Source organism: Mustelus asterias, chromosome 5, assembly GCF_964213995.1.
Source record: "Mustelus asterias chromosome 5, sMusAst1.hap1.1, whole genome shotgun sequence".
Taxonomy (NCBI): Eukaryota; Metazoa; Chordata; class Chondrichthyes; order Carcharhiniformes; family Triakidae; genus Mustelus; species Mustelus asterias.
The window spans coordinates 71,147,787-71,165,755 of NC_135805.1; the positions used below are offsets into that span (position 1 = coordinate 71,147,787).

Below are 17,969 nucleotides of genomic sequence, written 5' to 3' on the forward strand. Positions count from 1 at the left end.
CTCTAATTCTGGCACCTTCAGCACACCTGATTTCAATTGCTTCACTGAACATTTAAAGTATTTGTCTTGATATTTTTCAGTTCAGATAAATTGGTTAACATTTCGATTAAAGTAGCAGAGAAAATTTTCAGATAAATGATCCCATAACATAATGCCGGTTCATGGGTAAAAGCCAAACATGCACAAGTAAAAACAAAACATAAGAGTCTTGATTCTACTTTTCCCGAACATAATTGACTTTATGTTCATCTGAAAAGCCCACAGAAAAACTGTTTGAATTAGCAAGATGTATTGATGCAACTGCATGTTAATCCTTCCATCATTCCCACTACCTGGTTAGCATCATTTCTTTAGCTGGATTTCTGAATGCTGCCTTGAGAGGGTTATCAGGGCTTGACAAGGTTGTTTCAATGATATGGTCAGTTCAGACTTCAATATTCAGTTTTAGTTATCATTGTAGGAATTTTATCTTAAGATGTGCCTTGAAATCCAAAAAGAATGAAAGGATATCAGAGGCACAGAAAAGCAGACACTTACAATTTAAATATAAAACAAACAAGGAAAATGTAGAACATAGAACATAGAACAGTACAGCACAGAACAGGCCCTTCGGCCCACGATGTTGTGCCGACCTTCATCTGAAACCAAGATCAAGCTATCCCACTCCCTACCATCCTGTTGTGCTCCATGTGCCTATCCAATAACCGCTTAAATGTTCCTAAAGTGTCTGACTCCACTATCACTGCAGGCAGTCCATTCCACACCCCAACCACTCTCTGCGTGAAGAACCTACCTCTGATATCCTTCCTATATCTCCCACCATGAACCCTATAGTTATGCCCCCTTGTAATAGCTCCATCCACCCGAGGAAATAGTCTTTGAACGTTCACTCGATCCATCCCCTTCATCATTTTATAAACCTCTATTAAGTCTCCCCTCAATCTCCTCCGCTCCAGAGAGAACAGCCCCAGCTCCCTCAACCTTTCCTCATAAGACCGACACTCCAAACCAGGCAGCATCCTGGTAAATCTCCTCTGCACTCTCTCCAGCGCTTCCACATCCTTCTTATAGTGAGGTGACCAGAACTGCACGCAATATTCCAAATGCGGTCTCACCAAGGTCCTGTACAGTTGCAGCATAACCCCACGGCTCTTAAACTCCAACCCCCTGTTAATAAAAGCTAACACACTATATGCCTTCTTCACAGCTCTATCCACTTGAGTGGCAACCTTTAGAGATCTGTGGATATGGACCCCAAGATCTCTCTGTTCCTCCACAGTCTTCAGAACCCTACCTTTGACCCTGTAATCCACATTTAAATTTGTCCTACCAAAATGAATCACCTCACATTTATCAGGGTTAAACTCCATTTGCCATTTTTCAGCCCAGCTTTGCATCCTATCTATGTCTCTTTGCAGCCTACAACAGCCCTCCACCTCATCCACTACTCCACCAATCTTGGTGTCATCAGCAAATTTACTGATCCACCCTTCAGCCCCCTCCTCTAAGTCATTAATAAAAATCACAAAGAGCAGAGGACCAAGCACCGATCCCTGCGGCACTCCGCTAGCAACCTGCCTCCAGTCCGAAAATTTTCCATCCACCACCACCCTCTGTCTTCGATCAGATAGCCAGTTACCTATCCAATCGGCCAACTTTCCCTCTATCCCACACCTCCTTACTTTCATCATAAGCCGACCATGGGGGACCTTATCAAACGCCTTACTAAAATCCATGTATATGACATCAACCGCCCTACCTTCATCAACACACCTAGTTACCTCCTCAAAAAATTCTATCAAATTTGTGAGGCACGATTTGCCCTTCACAAATCCGTGCTGACTATCCCGGATTAATCCGCATCTTTCTAAATGGTCGTAAATCCCATCCCTCAGGACCTTTTCCATCAATTTACCAACCACCGAAGTCAGACTAACCGGTCTATAATTACCAGGGTCATTTCTATTCCCTTTCTTAAACAGAGGAACAACATTTGCCACTCTCCAGTCCTCTGGCACCATCCCCGTGGACAGTGAGGACCCAAAGATCAAAGCCAAAGGCTCTGCAATCTCATCCCTCGCCTCCCAAAGAATCCTAGGATACATTTCATCAGGCCCAGGGGACTTATCGACCTTCAGTTTATTCAAAACTGCCAATACATCCTCCCTCCGAACATCTATTTCCTCCAACCTATTAGCCTGTAACACCTTCTCTTCCTGAAAAACATGGCCCCTCTCCTTGGTGAACACTGAAGAAAAGTATTCATTCATCACCTCGCCTATCTCTATTGATTCCATACACAAGTTCCCACCACTGTCCTTGACCGGCCCTAACCTCACCCTGGTCATTCTTTTATTCCTCACATAAGAGTAAAAAGCCTTGGGGTTTTCCTTGATCCGACCCGCCAAGGACTTCTCATGTCCCCTCCTAGCTCTCCTCAGCCCCTTTTTCAGCTCATTCCTTGCTAACTTGTAACCCTCAATCGAGCCATCTGAACCTTGTTTCCTCATCCCTACATAAGCTTCCCTCTTCCTTTTCACAAGACATTCCACCTCTTTTGTGAACCACGGTTCCCTCACTCGGCCATTTCCTCCCTGCCTGACAGGGACATACCTATCAAGGACACCCAGTATTTGTGCCTTGAAAGGCACAGAAGGAGTAATAATAACACAAATTAAAATACTTTGAATAGTAAGTGTGAAAAGAAAGGAGATGGCTGAAGATAGCGTACATTTAAATTATTCAGCTTTGTTGTAAACATATACTTTACTGATCTAACAATAATAGTTATTCTTAACATCTTAGCAGCACTATTATTTTCATACCAAGTTTGATTTTCAGCATCAATATATGTGAGTTGAAGACTTATGTTTGGAAATAGCTGGTCTACCTCTACCCTTAGGATTATTTTTCTAGTTCTATAGTTATGGTTAGAATTCTAAAGCAATGGCAAAGCCAATGGTGTGGCAGTTCTGGTCAATTATGTTTATTCCACCTATAGCAATCCACACCAAATAATTCTCTCCTTTAATAATATGGGAACACCATGGTACCTGTAAAAAGTATGAAAGAATGTTATGTGCAATCCTTAGCTGAAGTGTTTGGCAGTTTGTTTCCATTACTTTAAACACGTGAAATGTGAACTCCATTGGTCACTGACGTACTCATTTCTGGCATCTTACCTTGTTTTAGAGCAAGATTTTTCAATGGCTCTCGAAGGTAGCACCTTGGTAAAGGGTAAGAGGAAAATAGCGGCCAACGATATGGGTCATTTCCCTGGAAAGAAGAGTGCAGTATGAAATTGTAAGAACAGATGTAAAGTAATGATTCCCCACATTACAAAGCACAGCTTATATATTTATTGATATTTTAAAACAGTATCATTGGTCTTTGATGTTTTCAGGGTTCACTACTTTCTCACTGAAGATAGTATATCATAATGCAATGCCACTAAATTGTAAAAAAAAAACGGAATGATAGATATCCTTTTCTTTCTCCATGAATGCAAAAGCTAACATAGTTATCCATGCAGGCACCATTCTTAGATCACACTGATGTCTATGTATAAGATGTTGAAGCCTCAAGGGAAAATAACTACTGTAATTTCAGCAGGATTACTAATATTTCTCTATGACAGTAATTTCCTTGTCCTTTGTATAAAGTTGACAGCTAATAGAAGCATGCAGAATACAAAGGAAACACTGCAGCAAATACTACAACCTGAGCATACTGATGAGCATCATCACAAAATGGGACTTAGTTTGTCTGAAAAATAAACGAGAAGAACAACTGCCACAGAAAGATTATAAACCACATCCATCATGAACTGCACACAGCTCAAATTATTTAATATTTTAAAATCCAGACTCTGCAGTGATGATGTACGTTTTATTAAAAGTGCAAATTCCAATAATTATGAATTGTCATAATTGATCATTAAACCATTTGAAGACTACAATACAATTTCTGTAACAAATTAAAAAAACATACTCGCATGGATCTTCAAACAATGCTAATTCAATTTTTGTTCCTATAATTTCTCAAGCTGAAAATTCATCACTACGATTGCAATCAGAAAGCTATAAAAGGCCCTAAGTGAGAAAAGACTTTGCTGTGGCTGTTGCATCATATCAATAGAAGTTTGAGAATGTTAAGTTCAAAGTAAAATTAATTCTTCAAAATCTTTGAATTGCTTATTTAATGAAATGGGTATTTAACAAAGCTTGTAATAAATATCATGAAAAAAATTATTAGGGAAAATTAAAAGCCACCTGGAAAATATTTTAGCTAATTTATTAACAAGACAAGGAGAAAGGGCATTTCAGTGGCAATGATCTGTTCGAACACTGTCCTTCTCAGTTTGAAGAAATTATGTAACAGCTCTCTCTGATGTTGTTAAAGATTCTAAGTTAAATGAATGTGGACAGTTTTAATCAGATTCCCAGTGAATAGAAATTTGTAACTCATCGTCTCCCCGATGAGGCACTTACTAGCATTAATTCGACAATACTGCTTGATAAGGCAAGATGTTAATAAATTCATGACCTAACTGTAATCCATGATTAATGAAGTTGTGCGTGGGCTGTGTCAGCCTGCTCGTGAGCTGAATATTTTTTCATTCAATAGTTCTCCAATGGATATTCTACTTTTAATACTAAAATGACAACAAAAAAATACTTTAAAAAAAAAATTGGCAATGATGGCAAAAATATATTTCTTTCCTATGTTGACCTGTCTTGATTTTTTTTAAACCAACGAAGCTATTCTAGAGATCATGCATTGTCATAAGTGTGGAAATACAGTGACCTACTGAGGTGACAGTTCCACACTCCTGAAGAGGTTGGATTTTTCAAAACAAAAGTGGTTCAGTGGTTTTTATGGTGATGCCTTTTCTGGTGCCAGTCCATTTTTTCCCCATTTCACAACTTGGCACAGTGTTGTGAATATCTAATTCATATGTTTTGGAATATAATTCCTAATATTAGTAATTAAAACTTTCACTGGAGATAAATGGGTAAGAAACTGATAAGCAACGCTGAAGCAAATGCAATTCAAACAAGTTTGGAGTCAATTACAGTTAAATACTAACCTATGTTTATCTCACAAGGTCATGGGCAGCGTTACAAAAGCAATAAACTAGAGGGGATCTGCTATCTTAGCATAATAGTCAGAAGATCTAGCCTTGCTTCAGGAGAAGACTTAAATTATGTATGTAGCTCACAGATCAAAATAAGGTAAACCAGGTTGTAAACAAGAGAGTTCCTTAACAGGGCCAACAATTCTGGGACAGGGGGGTTGTAAAACTCTATTAGCGATATAAATTATTCATATGGGTTACAGAATCAAAGAGTAGCATGGAAGGAAAATGATTTGTTTACTTTAATGTTTGAAAGCATCCAAGAGCATGCCATGTCATCAGGGAGACGAGATGTTAAGAGTGGAAGGTTCCTTTGTTTAATTTATCTGTGTGCATTTGCTGACAGAAGCAGATAGTGCAGTTTGGGTTTCATAAGTGAAAAGTAGCTGGAAGGTTCATTCTAGCTTGCAGCTAGTGGGACAAAATTAAAATGAACTTCACAGAGCCTTCTGGCAGAAAGCAGGCAGCTTGAATTGTCAGCTTAGAAAAAGCTATATAGAATTTGTGGGAGCAGGTTGGGGAAAATACAGTTTATGTATGTCCAAAGATAGGACAGGACCTCAAAACTTGTGTCTTCAAAGAAAATTTCAAGCTAACAAGAACTAGAGTTTAAGTCCTTATAATTTATCATGCTAAGTTGGCAGTGTTTGTTTTGTTCAGTTTCTCTCTGTCTATATATACAATAAAGTTTGTTTTTGTTAAAAAACATGAAATTTTGTGGCATAGTTCTGTTGGTTAATTGCGGGTTGTTTGATATCTTCAAATATTTGTGATACCTCACAGGATTGTAACAGTGGTGTAAGTTGGAACTCTTAAATTCTGAGTTGCAGGCCCCACAACCATAATGATTACACTATCACATTCCACACATAACTTGGGTGGCCAGGCAAGAGTCAGTCCTAGTTGAAAATCATGTAAGCAGTGATTTTCATTTAAAATGTTTTGTAAAATAACATCGGACGTACCTGTATGTGACCAACCCTATTCCTACACAAAATTATAGAAAGGCTTGCTTTGCCCTCCAGCTGTCCACTCATCCCCAGAAGGCTTTTCCTCAAAAACAAAATTATTCAATCATTTTTATATCTGACCAGTCTTAGGAGTTAGCTGAGTGTGCTCAGGATGTTCTATGAAATAATTCTGATAATGTTAACTAAAGTGGATAATCTTTTTTCTATAGATTGGATGTTCCACACACTGCTGGCGACTGACCAAATAACACCTTGAGAAAAGAGATTAATAATTCCCTCAATGATTACAAGTTTGCTATATGAACATTAGAATAAGTAAGCTATAGAAGTCTATTGAGAGTGATCACCCATGTGGACAGCAGTTAGCCATATGACATGGTATGCCTTGTTTTACAAAATGCTTTTCACAAGAAAGGTTATTAAATTAAGCTTATTTGGTGACTCCACACCTGAAGTATTGTGTACAGTTTTGGTGTTGTTATCTGAGGAAGGATGCTCTTGTTATAGAGGGACTGCAGCAAAGGTTACCAAGCTGAATCCTGGGATGACAGGACTGTCATATGAGGAGAGATTAAGTCCATTAGGATGATATTCATCTGAGTTCAGAAGAGTGAGAGGGAACCTCATAGAAACGTATAACATTCTAATTGGATTAGACAGGGTAGATTCAGAAAGAATGTTCCCAATGGTGGAGGAGTCCAAAACTAAAGGTCATAATTTGAGGATAGGGCGTGAACCTTTTAGAACTGAGAAATTTCATCACCCATTTTCTATGGAATTCACTACCGCAGAAAATAGTTGAGGCTAAAACATTGTGTGATTTTAAGAAAGAATTAGACATAGCTTTTGGGGCTAAAGGGGGTCAAGTGCTATTGGGGGGGGCGGGATCAGGGTATTGAAGTTGATAATCAGCCATGATCAAAATGATTGGCGGCACAGGCTCGAAGGATCAAGTGGCTGCCTTCTGCTTCTATTTTCTATATATGTATGTTGTGGGGGCGTGGGGTAAACCCTGGGAATGGATAAGAAACTGTTGAAGAGTAAAAAAAAGGATGAAATTGATCTACAACAGGAAAACAAAATGAACAATAACAGATTGTCAGCCCGCTTAACATCCCACCCAATTTTCTTTTCCAATAACTTTTATTGGTGTCAGAAGTGGTTCAGTGCAGACTTAATATGATGAACTGTGCATAAACCCAGCGATTATTTTTAAAAAAAATTATTTCATGGAACGTGGCATCGCTAATGTCATGGCAATGGATGATAGCCTCCTGCGATGCTTCCACTTCCCCTACCAGAAGTCCCGTGGGTGCCAATTGGTGCTGCTCTTTAGAAGTTATGGACTGACATTAGCTTAAGTCACAGTTCCTACATTGGCTGGCCTGTTCTAAGGAATGTGGTCACTCAACAGCAAGATGGTAGTGTTATGTTCAAGCCTGAGCATCCTACGGGCTTACTTGTTCGCCTCTGATGGCGCTTGTGCCGTCTCACATTCCTGCTAGCATTAAGCCTCCTATCAACTGTCCATCATCATTAATAATGCAGCTATGTCTTCATCCACAACCTCCAAGTTGGGCTCAGGGGAAGAGGCAGTTGTCGGCATGGTCTGAGGCTTGTGGTCCACGCATACTGAGGTCTCGTCTAGTGCCTCATACAATGGACCACATGGCAGCACTGATGGATGTAGGATGCATGGGGTCGCAAAGTGGCATCCATTTTAACCAGAAAACGAGCTGCTCCACTGCTGAGGAGGTGATGGGAGGCTGCCCCTGGTTGACAGGTCATTGACGACAATAAGGGACGCTGGGCATTATCCATGACTGTGCAAGTTAGATGATAAGAGTAGCAGCCCCTCAAGGCTGTGGTAGGAAATAGGAATAGTAAGGGTTGGGCTGGCTTCGTATGCAGGATGACAAGGGGAGTAGGAAGGAACTGAGGGTCCAGGCCTGAGTGGCCCAGCTAACTCCCCCGTCCTTCTCCATCTCCTCACAGAATTTCCATGAATCTTGCAATTCAGCCAGGCCAGGAGGCAAAATTCCTCATCACTGCTATTGAGGCAGAAAGGAAGCGTGGAGAGGATTCTGGGGCTTATGCTGGTTTCTGGGGTGTTGGATGGTTGTAAGGTGACATGTGGCGGGAGGGTTAATGGTCAGGGCTGGGAATGCTCCCGGGCCAGACAAGTGTGCACTCACCTTTGCAGCTCTAAGGAGATCATTCAACTTCCTGCGACACTTTAAGTCGGTCCTCCTGGTCAGGCCGCTGGCGCTTACTGCCGCCAACCCGCATCCCATGCTGGGTTGAGGGTACTGCCTGGAGGTCTTTTGCCCACATGTGGAAGAATGTGACTCTCCTCTCCTTCACTGCATTGTGCATCCGGTCTAGGTCCGAGTCTAGGAGCCTCGGGGCTGCCTTCCTTCCAGCCATCTTCTTGCCTGCAGTGGCAGGCAGTGCTATGGGGAGTGTATAAGCTCTCGCTCATCATGGGTCACAGCTGATTCTCAACTCCAGCGAATTAGGTGTCTGGGGAATCAGGAAATCAGTGTGGTTCCCATCAGGGAAGTGCTGACCCATGTGCACGTGCTGAATGAGACCACTTCAGCAAAGAACAAAGAACAATACAGCACAGGAACAGGCCCTTCGGCCCTCCAAGCCTACGCCGCTCCCCCTGGTCCAAACTAGACCATTCTTTTGTATCCCTCCATTCCCACTCTGTTCATGTGGCTCTCTAGATAAGTCTTAAACGTTCCCAGTGTGTCCGCCTCCACCACCTTGCCCGGCAGCGCATTCCAGGCCCCCACCACCCTCTGTGTAAAATACGTCCTTCTGATATCCGTGTTCAACCTCCCCCCCCCTCACCTTGAACCTATGACCCCTCGTGAATGTCACCACCGACCTGGGAAAAAGCTTCCCACCGTTCACCCTATCTATGCTTTTCATAATTTTATACACCTCCATTAGGTCACCCCCTCATCCTCCGTCTTTCCAGTGAGAACAACCCCAGTTTACCCAATCTCTCCTCATAACTAAGCCCTTCCATACCATCCTGGTAAACCTCCTCTGCACTCTCTCTAAAGCCTCCACGTCCTTCTGGTAGTGTGGCGACCAGAACTGGGCGTAGTATTCCAAATGCGGCCGAACCAACGTTCTATACAACTGCAACATCAGACCCCAACTTTTATACTCTATGCCCCGTCCTATAAAGGCAAGCATGCCATATGCCTTATTCACTACCTTCTCTACCTGTGACGTCACCTTCAAGGATCTGTGGACTTGCACACCCAGGTCCCTCTGCGTATCTACACCCTTTATGGTTCTGCCATTTATCGTATAGCTCCCCCCTATGTTAGTTCTATCAAAATGCATCACTGCAGCACAGCAAGTGCCAGCAGGAAACACTCCAATTTCCCCACTGCTGCAGCACTTAGCTTTTTTCTGGAGAATTGCGGCCGACAGCAGTGCCACTCAGCAATGCATTGGGCAAAAAACACAATTGGAAGTCCTGGGTGGAAACAGGCACCCAGTGATACAAATCTTCACTCAAGTTTCAAGTTGGTCACGTCTTTCATGCTTGCCCTCCTGGGAAATTAGAGTAATGAAAATCAGCTCTAAAATGCTTTTGAAGAAGTGAAAGGAGCACAAATTTCACTGTCCACTGAACAGAAAGAAAATCATAAATGTAGTGATCCAGCATCACACTGCATGAGGAAAGGTGGCTATTTTCTCTGGAGGATTTTGAATCAAGGATGAGAAAAAGCTTTTTTTTCACTTATAGATCCTGCACTAATACATTAATTCTGTGGCAAAAGCATCAGTCAGCATTTTGATTGTCCTAAATGTTTCTAACTCCACTATTCTGCATGACAATTTATTTAATTTATTTGATGCATTTATCACTTTCAGAAAAGATATTCTTCATAATACTGATTCTTTTTAGACGATTTTAAACATGTTGCTTTCTGTTCTATTCTTTCAAAATTATGTTCTTGATTTCACCTTGACTACCTGATTATTTAATATAGCTTTTTGACACCAGTCTTTTTAGTATGTACACCTCGAGTTTTTTAATCATTCACGAATCATCAGCAAAAAGGATTGGATGATTCATACAGGAGATTATTGATATGGAGAAGGTGAAGTCGTGCAAACCTAATTAGTTGACATGAAAAGGGTCAGGAGATATACCATGAACTGACAGCCATGAGCATAGCTTAGAGAAAGTAAGAATGACTTCAGCATGTGATAAAGTAGTTGGAGCTATTTATTCAGATGAATCTTCAAACTTGTTAACAACTGAGATGATAGGAGCAGCAGTACAAAATAGTTGAAAGCTGGAAATCCAATGCTCTGGTAATTGCAATGAAGATGTGGAGATGCCGGCGTTGGACTGGGGTAAGCACAGTAAGAAGTCTCACAACACCAGGTTAAAGTCCAACAGGTTTATTTGGTAGCAAATACCATAAGCTTTCGGAGCACTGCTCCTTCGTCAGATGGAGTGGATAACTGCTCTCAAACAGCGCACAGACACAGAAATCAAGTTACAGAATACTAATTAGAATGCAAATCTCTAAAGCCAGCCAGGTCTTAAAGGTACAGACAATGTGGGTGGAGGGAGCATTCAACACAGGTTAAAGAGATGTGTATTGTCTCCAGATAGAACAGCTAGTGAGATTCTACAAGCCCAGGAGGCAAGCTATGGGGGTTACTGATAATGTGACATAAATCCAACATCCAGGTTTAGGCCGTCCTCATGTGTGCGGAACTTGGCTATCAGTTTCTGCTCAGCGACTCTGCGCTGTCGTGTGTCGTGAAGGCCGCCTTGGAGAACGCTTACCTGAAGATCCAAGGCTGAATGCCCGTGACTGCTGAAGTGCTCCCCCACAGGAAGAGAACAGTCTTGTCTGGTGATTGTCGAGCGGTGTTCATTCATCTGTTGTCATAGCGTCTGCATGGTTTCCCCAATGTACCATGCCTCGGGACATCCTTTCTTGCAGCGTATCAGGTAGACAACGTTGGCCGAGTTGCAAGAGTAGGTACCGTGTACCTGGTAGATGGTGTTCTCACGTGAGATGATGGCATCCATGTCGATGATCCGGCACGTCTTGCAGAGGTTGCTGTGGCAGGGTTGTGTGGTGTCGCGGTCACTGTTCTCCTGAAGGCTGGGTAGTTTGCTGCTGACAATGGTCTGTTTGAGGTTGCGTGGTTGTTTGAAGGCAAGAAGTGGGGGTGTGGGGATGGCCTTGGCGAGATGTTAGTCTTCATCAATGACATGTTGAAGGCTCCGGAGGAGATGCCGTAGCTTCTCCGGTCCGGGGAAGTACTGGACGACCAAGGGTACTCTGTCCACCGTGTCCAGTGTTTGTCTTCTGAGGAGGTCGGTGCAGTTTTTCGCTGTGGCGCGTCGGAATTGTTGATCGACGAGTCGAGCGCCATCTCCTGTTCTTATGAGGGCATCTTTCAGCGTCTGGAGGTGTCTGTTGCGTTCCTCCTCATCCAAGCAGATCCTGTGTATTCGGAGGGCTTGTCCGTAGGGGATGGCTTCTTTAACGTGTTTAGGGTGGAAGCTGGAGAAGTGGAGCATCATGAGGTTATCTGTGGGCTTGCGGTACAGTGAGGTGCTGAGGTGACCGTCCTTAATGGAGATGCGTGTGTCCAAGTATGCAACCGATTCCGGAGAGTAGTCCATGGTGAGTCTGATGGTGGGATGGAACTTGTTGATGTCATCGTATAGTTGTTTCAGTGATTGCTCACCATGACTCCAAAGGAAGAAAATGTCATCGATGTATCTAGTGTTTAGCATCGGTTGAAGGTCCTGTGCGGTGAAGAAGTCTTGTTCGAACCTGTGCATGAAGATGTTGGCATATTGAGGTGCGAATTCTGTCCCCATGGCTGTTCCGTGTGTCTGGATGAAGAACTGGTTGTTGAAGGTGAAGATATTGTGGTCCAGGATGAAGCGGATGAGTTGTAAAATTGTATCTGGAAACTGGCAGTTGACGGCATTGAGTACTGAGGCCGTTGCAGCAATGCCATCATCGTGGGGGATGCTGGTGTAGAGTGCCGAGACATCCATTGTGACGAGGAGTGCTCCTGGTTCAACTGCTCCATGTGTGTTGAGTTTCTGTAGGAAGTCCGTAGTGTCGCGACAAAAGCTGGGGGTTCTTTGTACAATGGGTTTCAGGGTGCCCTCGACATAGCCGGAGAGGTTCTCGCACAGGGTTCCATTTCCTGAAACGATGGGACGGCCGAGTGTGTTTGCCTTGTGTATTTTTGGGAGGCAGTAGAGATCTCCAACGTGCGGAGTACGTGGGATGAGAGCACGGAGGGTGTTTTGAAGGTCCGGATCAAAGGTTTTGATCAGAGTGTTGAGTTGGTGGGTGTGTTCTTTGGTCGGATCTGTGGGTAACTGTCTGTCATGTTCCTCGTTGTTCAGTTGTCGGTACGCTTTTTTGCAGTAATCCGTTCTGTTCAGTATGATGATGGCCCCTCCTTTGTCTGCTGGTTTGATGACAATGTTGCCGTTGGTCTTGAGAGCGTGGATGGCGTTGCGTTGTGCTTGGGTGATGTTCGGTGCTGTCTTGTGAGTGCGGCTGATGAATTTGGTGTTGACGCACCTCCTGATGGCTTGGGCATACATGTCAAGTCGAGGGCAGCGGCCTTCCGGAGGAGTCCAATTCGACTCTTTCCTCTTCGGTTGCACTGCGGGTCTCTCTGTCTGCTGTTCCGGTTCATTAGCTGTCTCATTGTGTTCACTGTTGGCCTCTTGGGGTTTGTGGAATTGCAGTGAAAGCAGCTAATGAAAGTAGAATGATAAGTCAAAGTGGTATGGACCAGAGAATCACAGAAGTTTGCAATTCGGAAGAAAGTCATTTGGTCCACTATGTGTACCAGCTCCAGAGAAATTCAAAACCAATTTTGCATGCTTCCTCGAGCTCTAAGGTGGCAGCTAACTGGGAGACAAATGCTATGTTTGGATTGTATAGTAGGTCCATAGGTCCACATTAAATGAAAGATAAGAAACAGTGGACAGAAAGCTCATGGAAGGTTATGATTGTCCTCTGCAATTATGGTTGCGATCTTACGAAAAAAATTGGAAGTGCTAAAAAAGCAATAAAATGGGAGAGAATCTCACTGGCTTTTTGGGTGAACTGAGTGTCACAATCTGATGGCACTTAGTGCAAAAAAAAAGCACCAGGATGTGATTCTTGCCAGCAGGGGGTGGGGCAGAGTCTAAGCTCGCTTAACTCTGGAGGTGCCATTGCAATGTACTAGGTCTCCTGCCAATCTTCTCACCCCCCTCAAAATGGACATTGGAACCCTCCCTCTCCCACCACCAATCGTGCCCTGTACCTGCCCACCCCCACCTGTACCACAGACATCAGACCCCACCCTTCACCTACTGATTGACCCCGTCTGCAGAGTTCTTCCCTTCCCCCCGCCGATCGCCCCCATCTGCAGAGTTCTCCCTTCCATCCACAATCACCCCCATCTGCAGTGTTCCCCACCCCCCACCGATTGCAGAGTTCCCTCCCTCTCACCCCAATCGCCACCACTGCAGAGTTCCCTCCCTCTCTCCCTGATCGCCACTCCGGCAGAGTTCAGAGTTCCCGCCCTCCCACTCCTCTGAAGCTCCCCTTCCACACGCTCCCCCCACCCCCCCCATCATTGATTCACCCCAACTCTGGCTTTGCCCCTCTCAGGCCCTACACTGCTGGTACAGTTATGGTGCCTGGTGTGCAGTGCCAGAGTGCCCAGTGAGTAGTTCCATGGTTCCTGGTGGGCAGTGCCAGGTGGACACTGCGCCATGGGCATTGCCTGGCCCTGTCCCCAACCATCTGGGGGCTTAAATGGCCTTGAATCGACATGGTGAGGACATCACTTTTTGTCTCCCGCTGGTGGAGACCATATGTGCTTCTCACTGAAAGAACCCTGACTGACGAGGTGGTTAAGGTAAGTGAGCCTAGATGATGGTGTTGCCATGGCAATGATTGCAAATAGATTTCGCTGGTCCAGTTGAGGCTTACATGTTCTTCGCCATAACTGAGCAGGCCTGAGGATGTTATCACGAGTTATACTACATCTGAGCAAACCACTGAAAAACTTGACAAATTCTTTGCAAGATTTGGTAAACTAGAACAGAATCACCTCAAAATACATTGTATTCAAGCATATAAAATTTGCACCTTATCATCCATCAACCAAATCGATCAGCTGATTGTACATTTGCTCAGGACTTTAAAATACCCATCTAATCCTGTTGCTGAAGCTACTGACATGAGTGGTTCATTTGCCTCTGAACTGCTGCAGCTTTTATTTATTCTTGAAATATATCTATTTATTGCATCTCGTTTATTTATAAGATGTATATATAAAGATTTAAACTGTGCGATCCTTGAAACATTCTTTAAGAGCTCCAAGAGAGCAAGGTTCGTTATCAAGTCATTTGAAGAACTTTTTGGTTGCTGATAGAAACACTACTCATGCTACCCAAAGTTCACTGGCATTACTACTCTTAAAGAGAAAGTTGAGAACTGCATTTAATTTGTTATTACCTCCAGAAAGTTCAGATAGTAGAGCATCAACAATAATCCAAAGTTTCTAGATGAAACGTGCAGGCAAAACAAATCTCATTTCAATAAGGAGATTGATTGTTAGCATGTAATTATGAGACGAGTGATAAATAGGTACCAGCCATAATTTTAGCAAAAATAGATCCAATTTCTTACACGGTTCAAACCAAAAATGAACTCATTTGGTGAAGCCTGCTGACCAATTGTTAACTCGAAATTATTTCTCTGAATCATCTCCAGAGGTACCAACTTCTTTAGTCCCTAGTGTTATGAATACTATTATGGAAGAGTTGCCTGATGATTGTGTCTTAGCTATTATTTGCATAAGAATAATGCAGAATTAGTTTCAATAGAAGAATGAAGTTCCAAATCATACTTCTAGGGTTGAGGACAGCTGAATTATAGAACATTGTATACACTCAAAAAGGAATAGAGGTCCTCCTGATCGACTTTCTTATTGACCGTCTAGAATGATTAATTATGCATAGTATTGTGTCCAGAATATTATTGATCCTATTTGTAACATCGTAATAATTTGTTGTCATGACCACAGGAGGGGTAGGGATGTTATATATTTAAATAGTTGCATGGTTGCTTTAAGAACTGATCACATGATTTAATGGTGATGTCATTAGGGTATTGCAGAGGCTGCAGTTTTACTTCCAGTTTGTACTCTGTACAGGCAAGAGGATTGAGAATAAATCTTGAATCTATGTGTGCTAACCACAGCTTTTCTTCTTGTTTAAAACCCACAATCCCTGACATAAGACATTACAGGAACCTTTCCAAATCGAGGGAATTTTAGCAAATTAAAACCAATGCATTATCTATGGCATTAGCCACTTATTTCAAGACCTTAGGGCAGTGGTTCCCAAAGGGTGCGGCGCGCCACACTGGTGCAGCGAGAGAGGATGGCAAGTGTGGCAGGAAGATTCAAGGACAATCAAAGAAATGTTTAAACATGGTTTAAACAAGCATTGGTTTATACTTTCTGGATGTCCCATGATCATATTATAAAGTAGTTGTGTTCTATGTTATGAATCAAGCACTGCTAGTTGTTTTTTTTTGTTTTTGAATGTATTTCTTATCAATAAAAAATTTGGTGTGGCGCGAGCAAATTTTTATTCCAAAAGTGCGGCCCAGTGAACACCCGGACCAGGTGAATGAGAGAGTTAGTCATTCCCTTCCTCGTATGCCTGAAACATTTTATTCCCTTTGCACCCACCAGCAATGCCCTCTGCGTGTCTTGCTGAGAGGCCACCACCACAATCTGCTCCTACTGTTCCTGTGAGAGCAATAGCAGGCTACTGTCCCACTCTTAGAGGCCTGTTGATGCAGTCTGGTAATGGCCGCCTTGCCCCTCATTTCCATCCAATGTAAAAACAAATGAAGGCAACTATACTGTAGCTGACTTTGACAGACATACCTGAAGGTACCTGAGAAACAACTGACTATAAATGAATTGAAATTACCATTTAATCACTTCAATTGCATTTTCTCCATGGCTTAGCATCAATGCCACATTGGATGTTTTCTGCTGCTGGTAAAATCTGAATCATGCACCCATGGTTCCAATTCAGCAAGGACCCTCACAATTCTCTGCAGCAACACCTTCCCCAGCTCCCTCACTCCTGTGGGTTCATTAAATTCTGCCCTGTATGAGATTCTGACCACGTGGTTCAGAACTCCTTTGGGAAATTCCTGTTCTGATTCAGAGCATGCCCAATACATAGGTGACTTGCAGAAAACTTGGGGATCAAACAAAGAACCTCTGTTTAATGCACTTTAGGTACACATCATCTACAGAATTCCCCTGACCTATTTACCTCTCCAACGGCATTGGGGGAAACATGTAATTTTACCAAGACAGGCCAAGGAATACTTTTTCCAAGTATGATCAAACAAGAGTAATTTAAATCTATATCTCAAATTCAAGAGTCAATTGTCAAATATACTATCAATGGCTGCTGCTGAAAAGGCAGAAAACGAAGTAGTGGAGGGCGAGATACCAACATCCACTGAAACAGAAGCTAGTGTGGCCAGTTGATTTTGGGGACAGGCAGAGACTGGGCATTAGCCTTAACTACTAAAGATCTATGATACATCGTTCCTTCTCTTCGCGTATCTATTAGTTCCACATAGAGTGGAAAGAAAGACCAAGTGTAATCTTTAGATGAAGTAGGGCAAGCTGCAGAGGAATAATTGGATCAGGGCATGCAGATGATATTCAGTCCTTTTAAAAAATGCACATTCGATCATTACAGTTATATTCCCACTATAAATCCATACGTCCATATTTATAATGGAAACTGTATAAACGAATGTGTTATGCTATGCCAGTAGTGACACTATAAGAATATGTAATCGATAAAGTTGATAGGGAAATCAAACAAGTGCAACATATATATTATACCTCTTAAAAAAATGCTGAGTGAGTTGCAATATTCTCTCTCAAAATGCCAGTTTGTGACAATGTGAAAACATATTTTAAAAATGTCAACAATTACTTGATGTAGTTATGCATAGATGTGGTTCTATGATTGAGATTTTCAACTTGAAATGTCACAAGTAAAACATAACGGCAAATTTAAGGTACAGAATTCTGGATGAGTCTGTGTGTAGTTCATAACTGGATGTCAAGTAACACAGCCAATGAAGAACTTTCACACATGAATTTAAATCTATTCTTAAATCTTTTTTCATTCTTGGAATTCTCATTCCCCTGGCTACTTTTCCTCCTAGTACTTTGTCCTTGTTTCAGCCACATTCAATAACTATCACACTACATAGCCTTGACCAAGCCATGTCCTATATCCTGAGAATTGCTGCTTCTGCTGGCATTCATGTACCAGGCCAACTCGATCACTCTGTATCGTAGAGTTCTGCAATCTCTCTCCATTTAGGTAAATACTGTTTTTCTATTCTTCCTGCATAAGTGGACAAGTTCACAATTCCCCATATTATACATCACATGCCAATTTTTTCCCCACTCACTTATCACTATCCATTTACAGATTCCTTGGCCTACATTTTCACCAAGTTGAGATGACTAAAGAGCCCTTTAAAAATGGAGGCATATTCCCATTTTGGGATTCTCAACCCCACTCATGGGCTGTGCGAGTTTTAGGAGTGCCTTTTAAGGGTGCTGGCTAGTTTGGGTCGTGAGCCCAGACTCTGCACTTCTGACCTTGCTGGCTCCATTGTGGAGAAAGGCATGTCCTAGTTCTCAAAGGTGTCAGGAACCCTAGCCTTCACAAGGGGACATTTAAAAAGGTGAGTTCAATGGGTCCACTT

At 42.6% G+C, this 17,969-nt stretch overlaps 1 protein-coding gene across 3 annotated transcripts in view; it reads right to left on the bottom strand.

Moving 5' to 3' along the window:
• The window catches only part of tbc1d32 (TBC1 domain family, member 32), a 272,496-nt gene that overhangs the window by 72,502 nt on the left and 182,025 nt on the right, over nt 1-17,969 (bottom strand). For all 3 annotated transcript variants that reach the window (XM_078212743.1, XM_078212744.1, XM_078212742.1), the window contains exon 26: nt 3,183-3,276. In XM_078212743.1, coding sequence (XP_078068869.1) covers nt 3,183-3,276 — 94 coding nt within the window. The remainder of the gene's footprint in view (nt 1-3,182; nt 3,277-17,969) is intronic.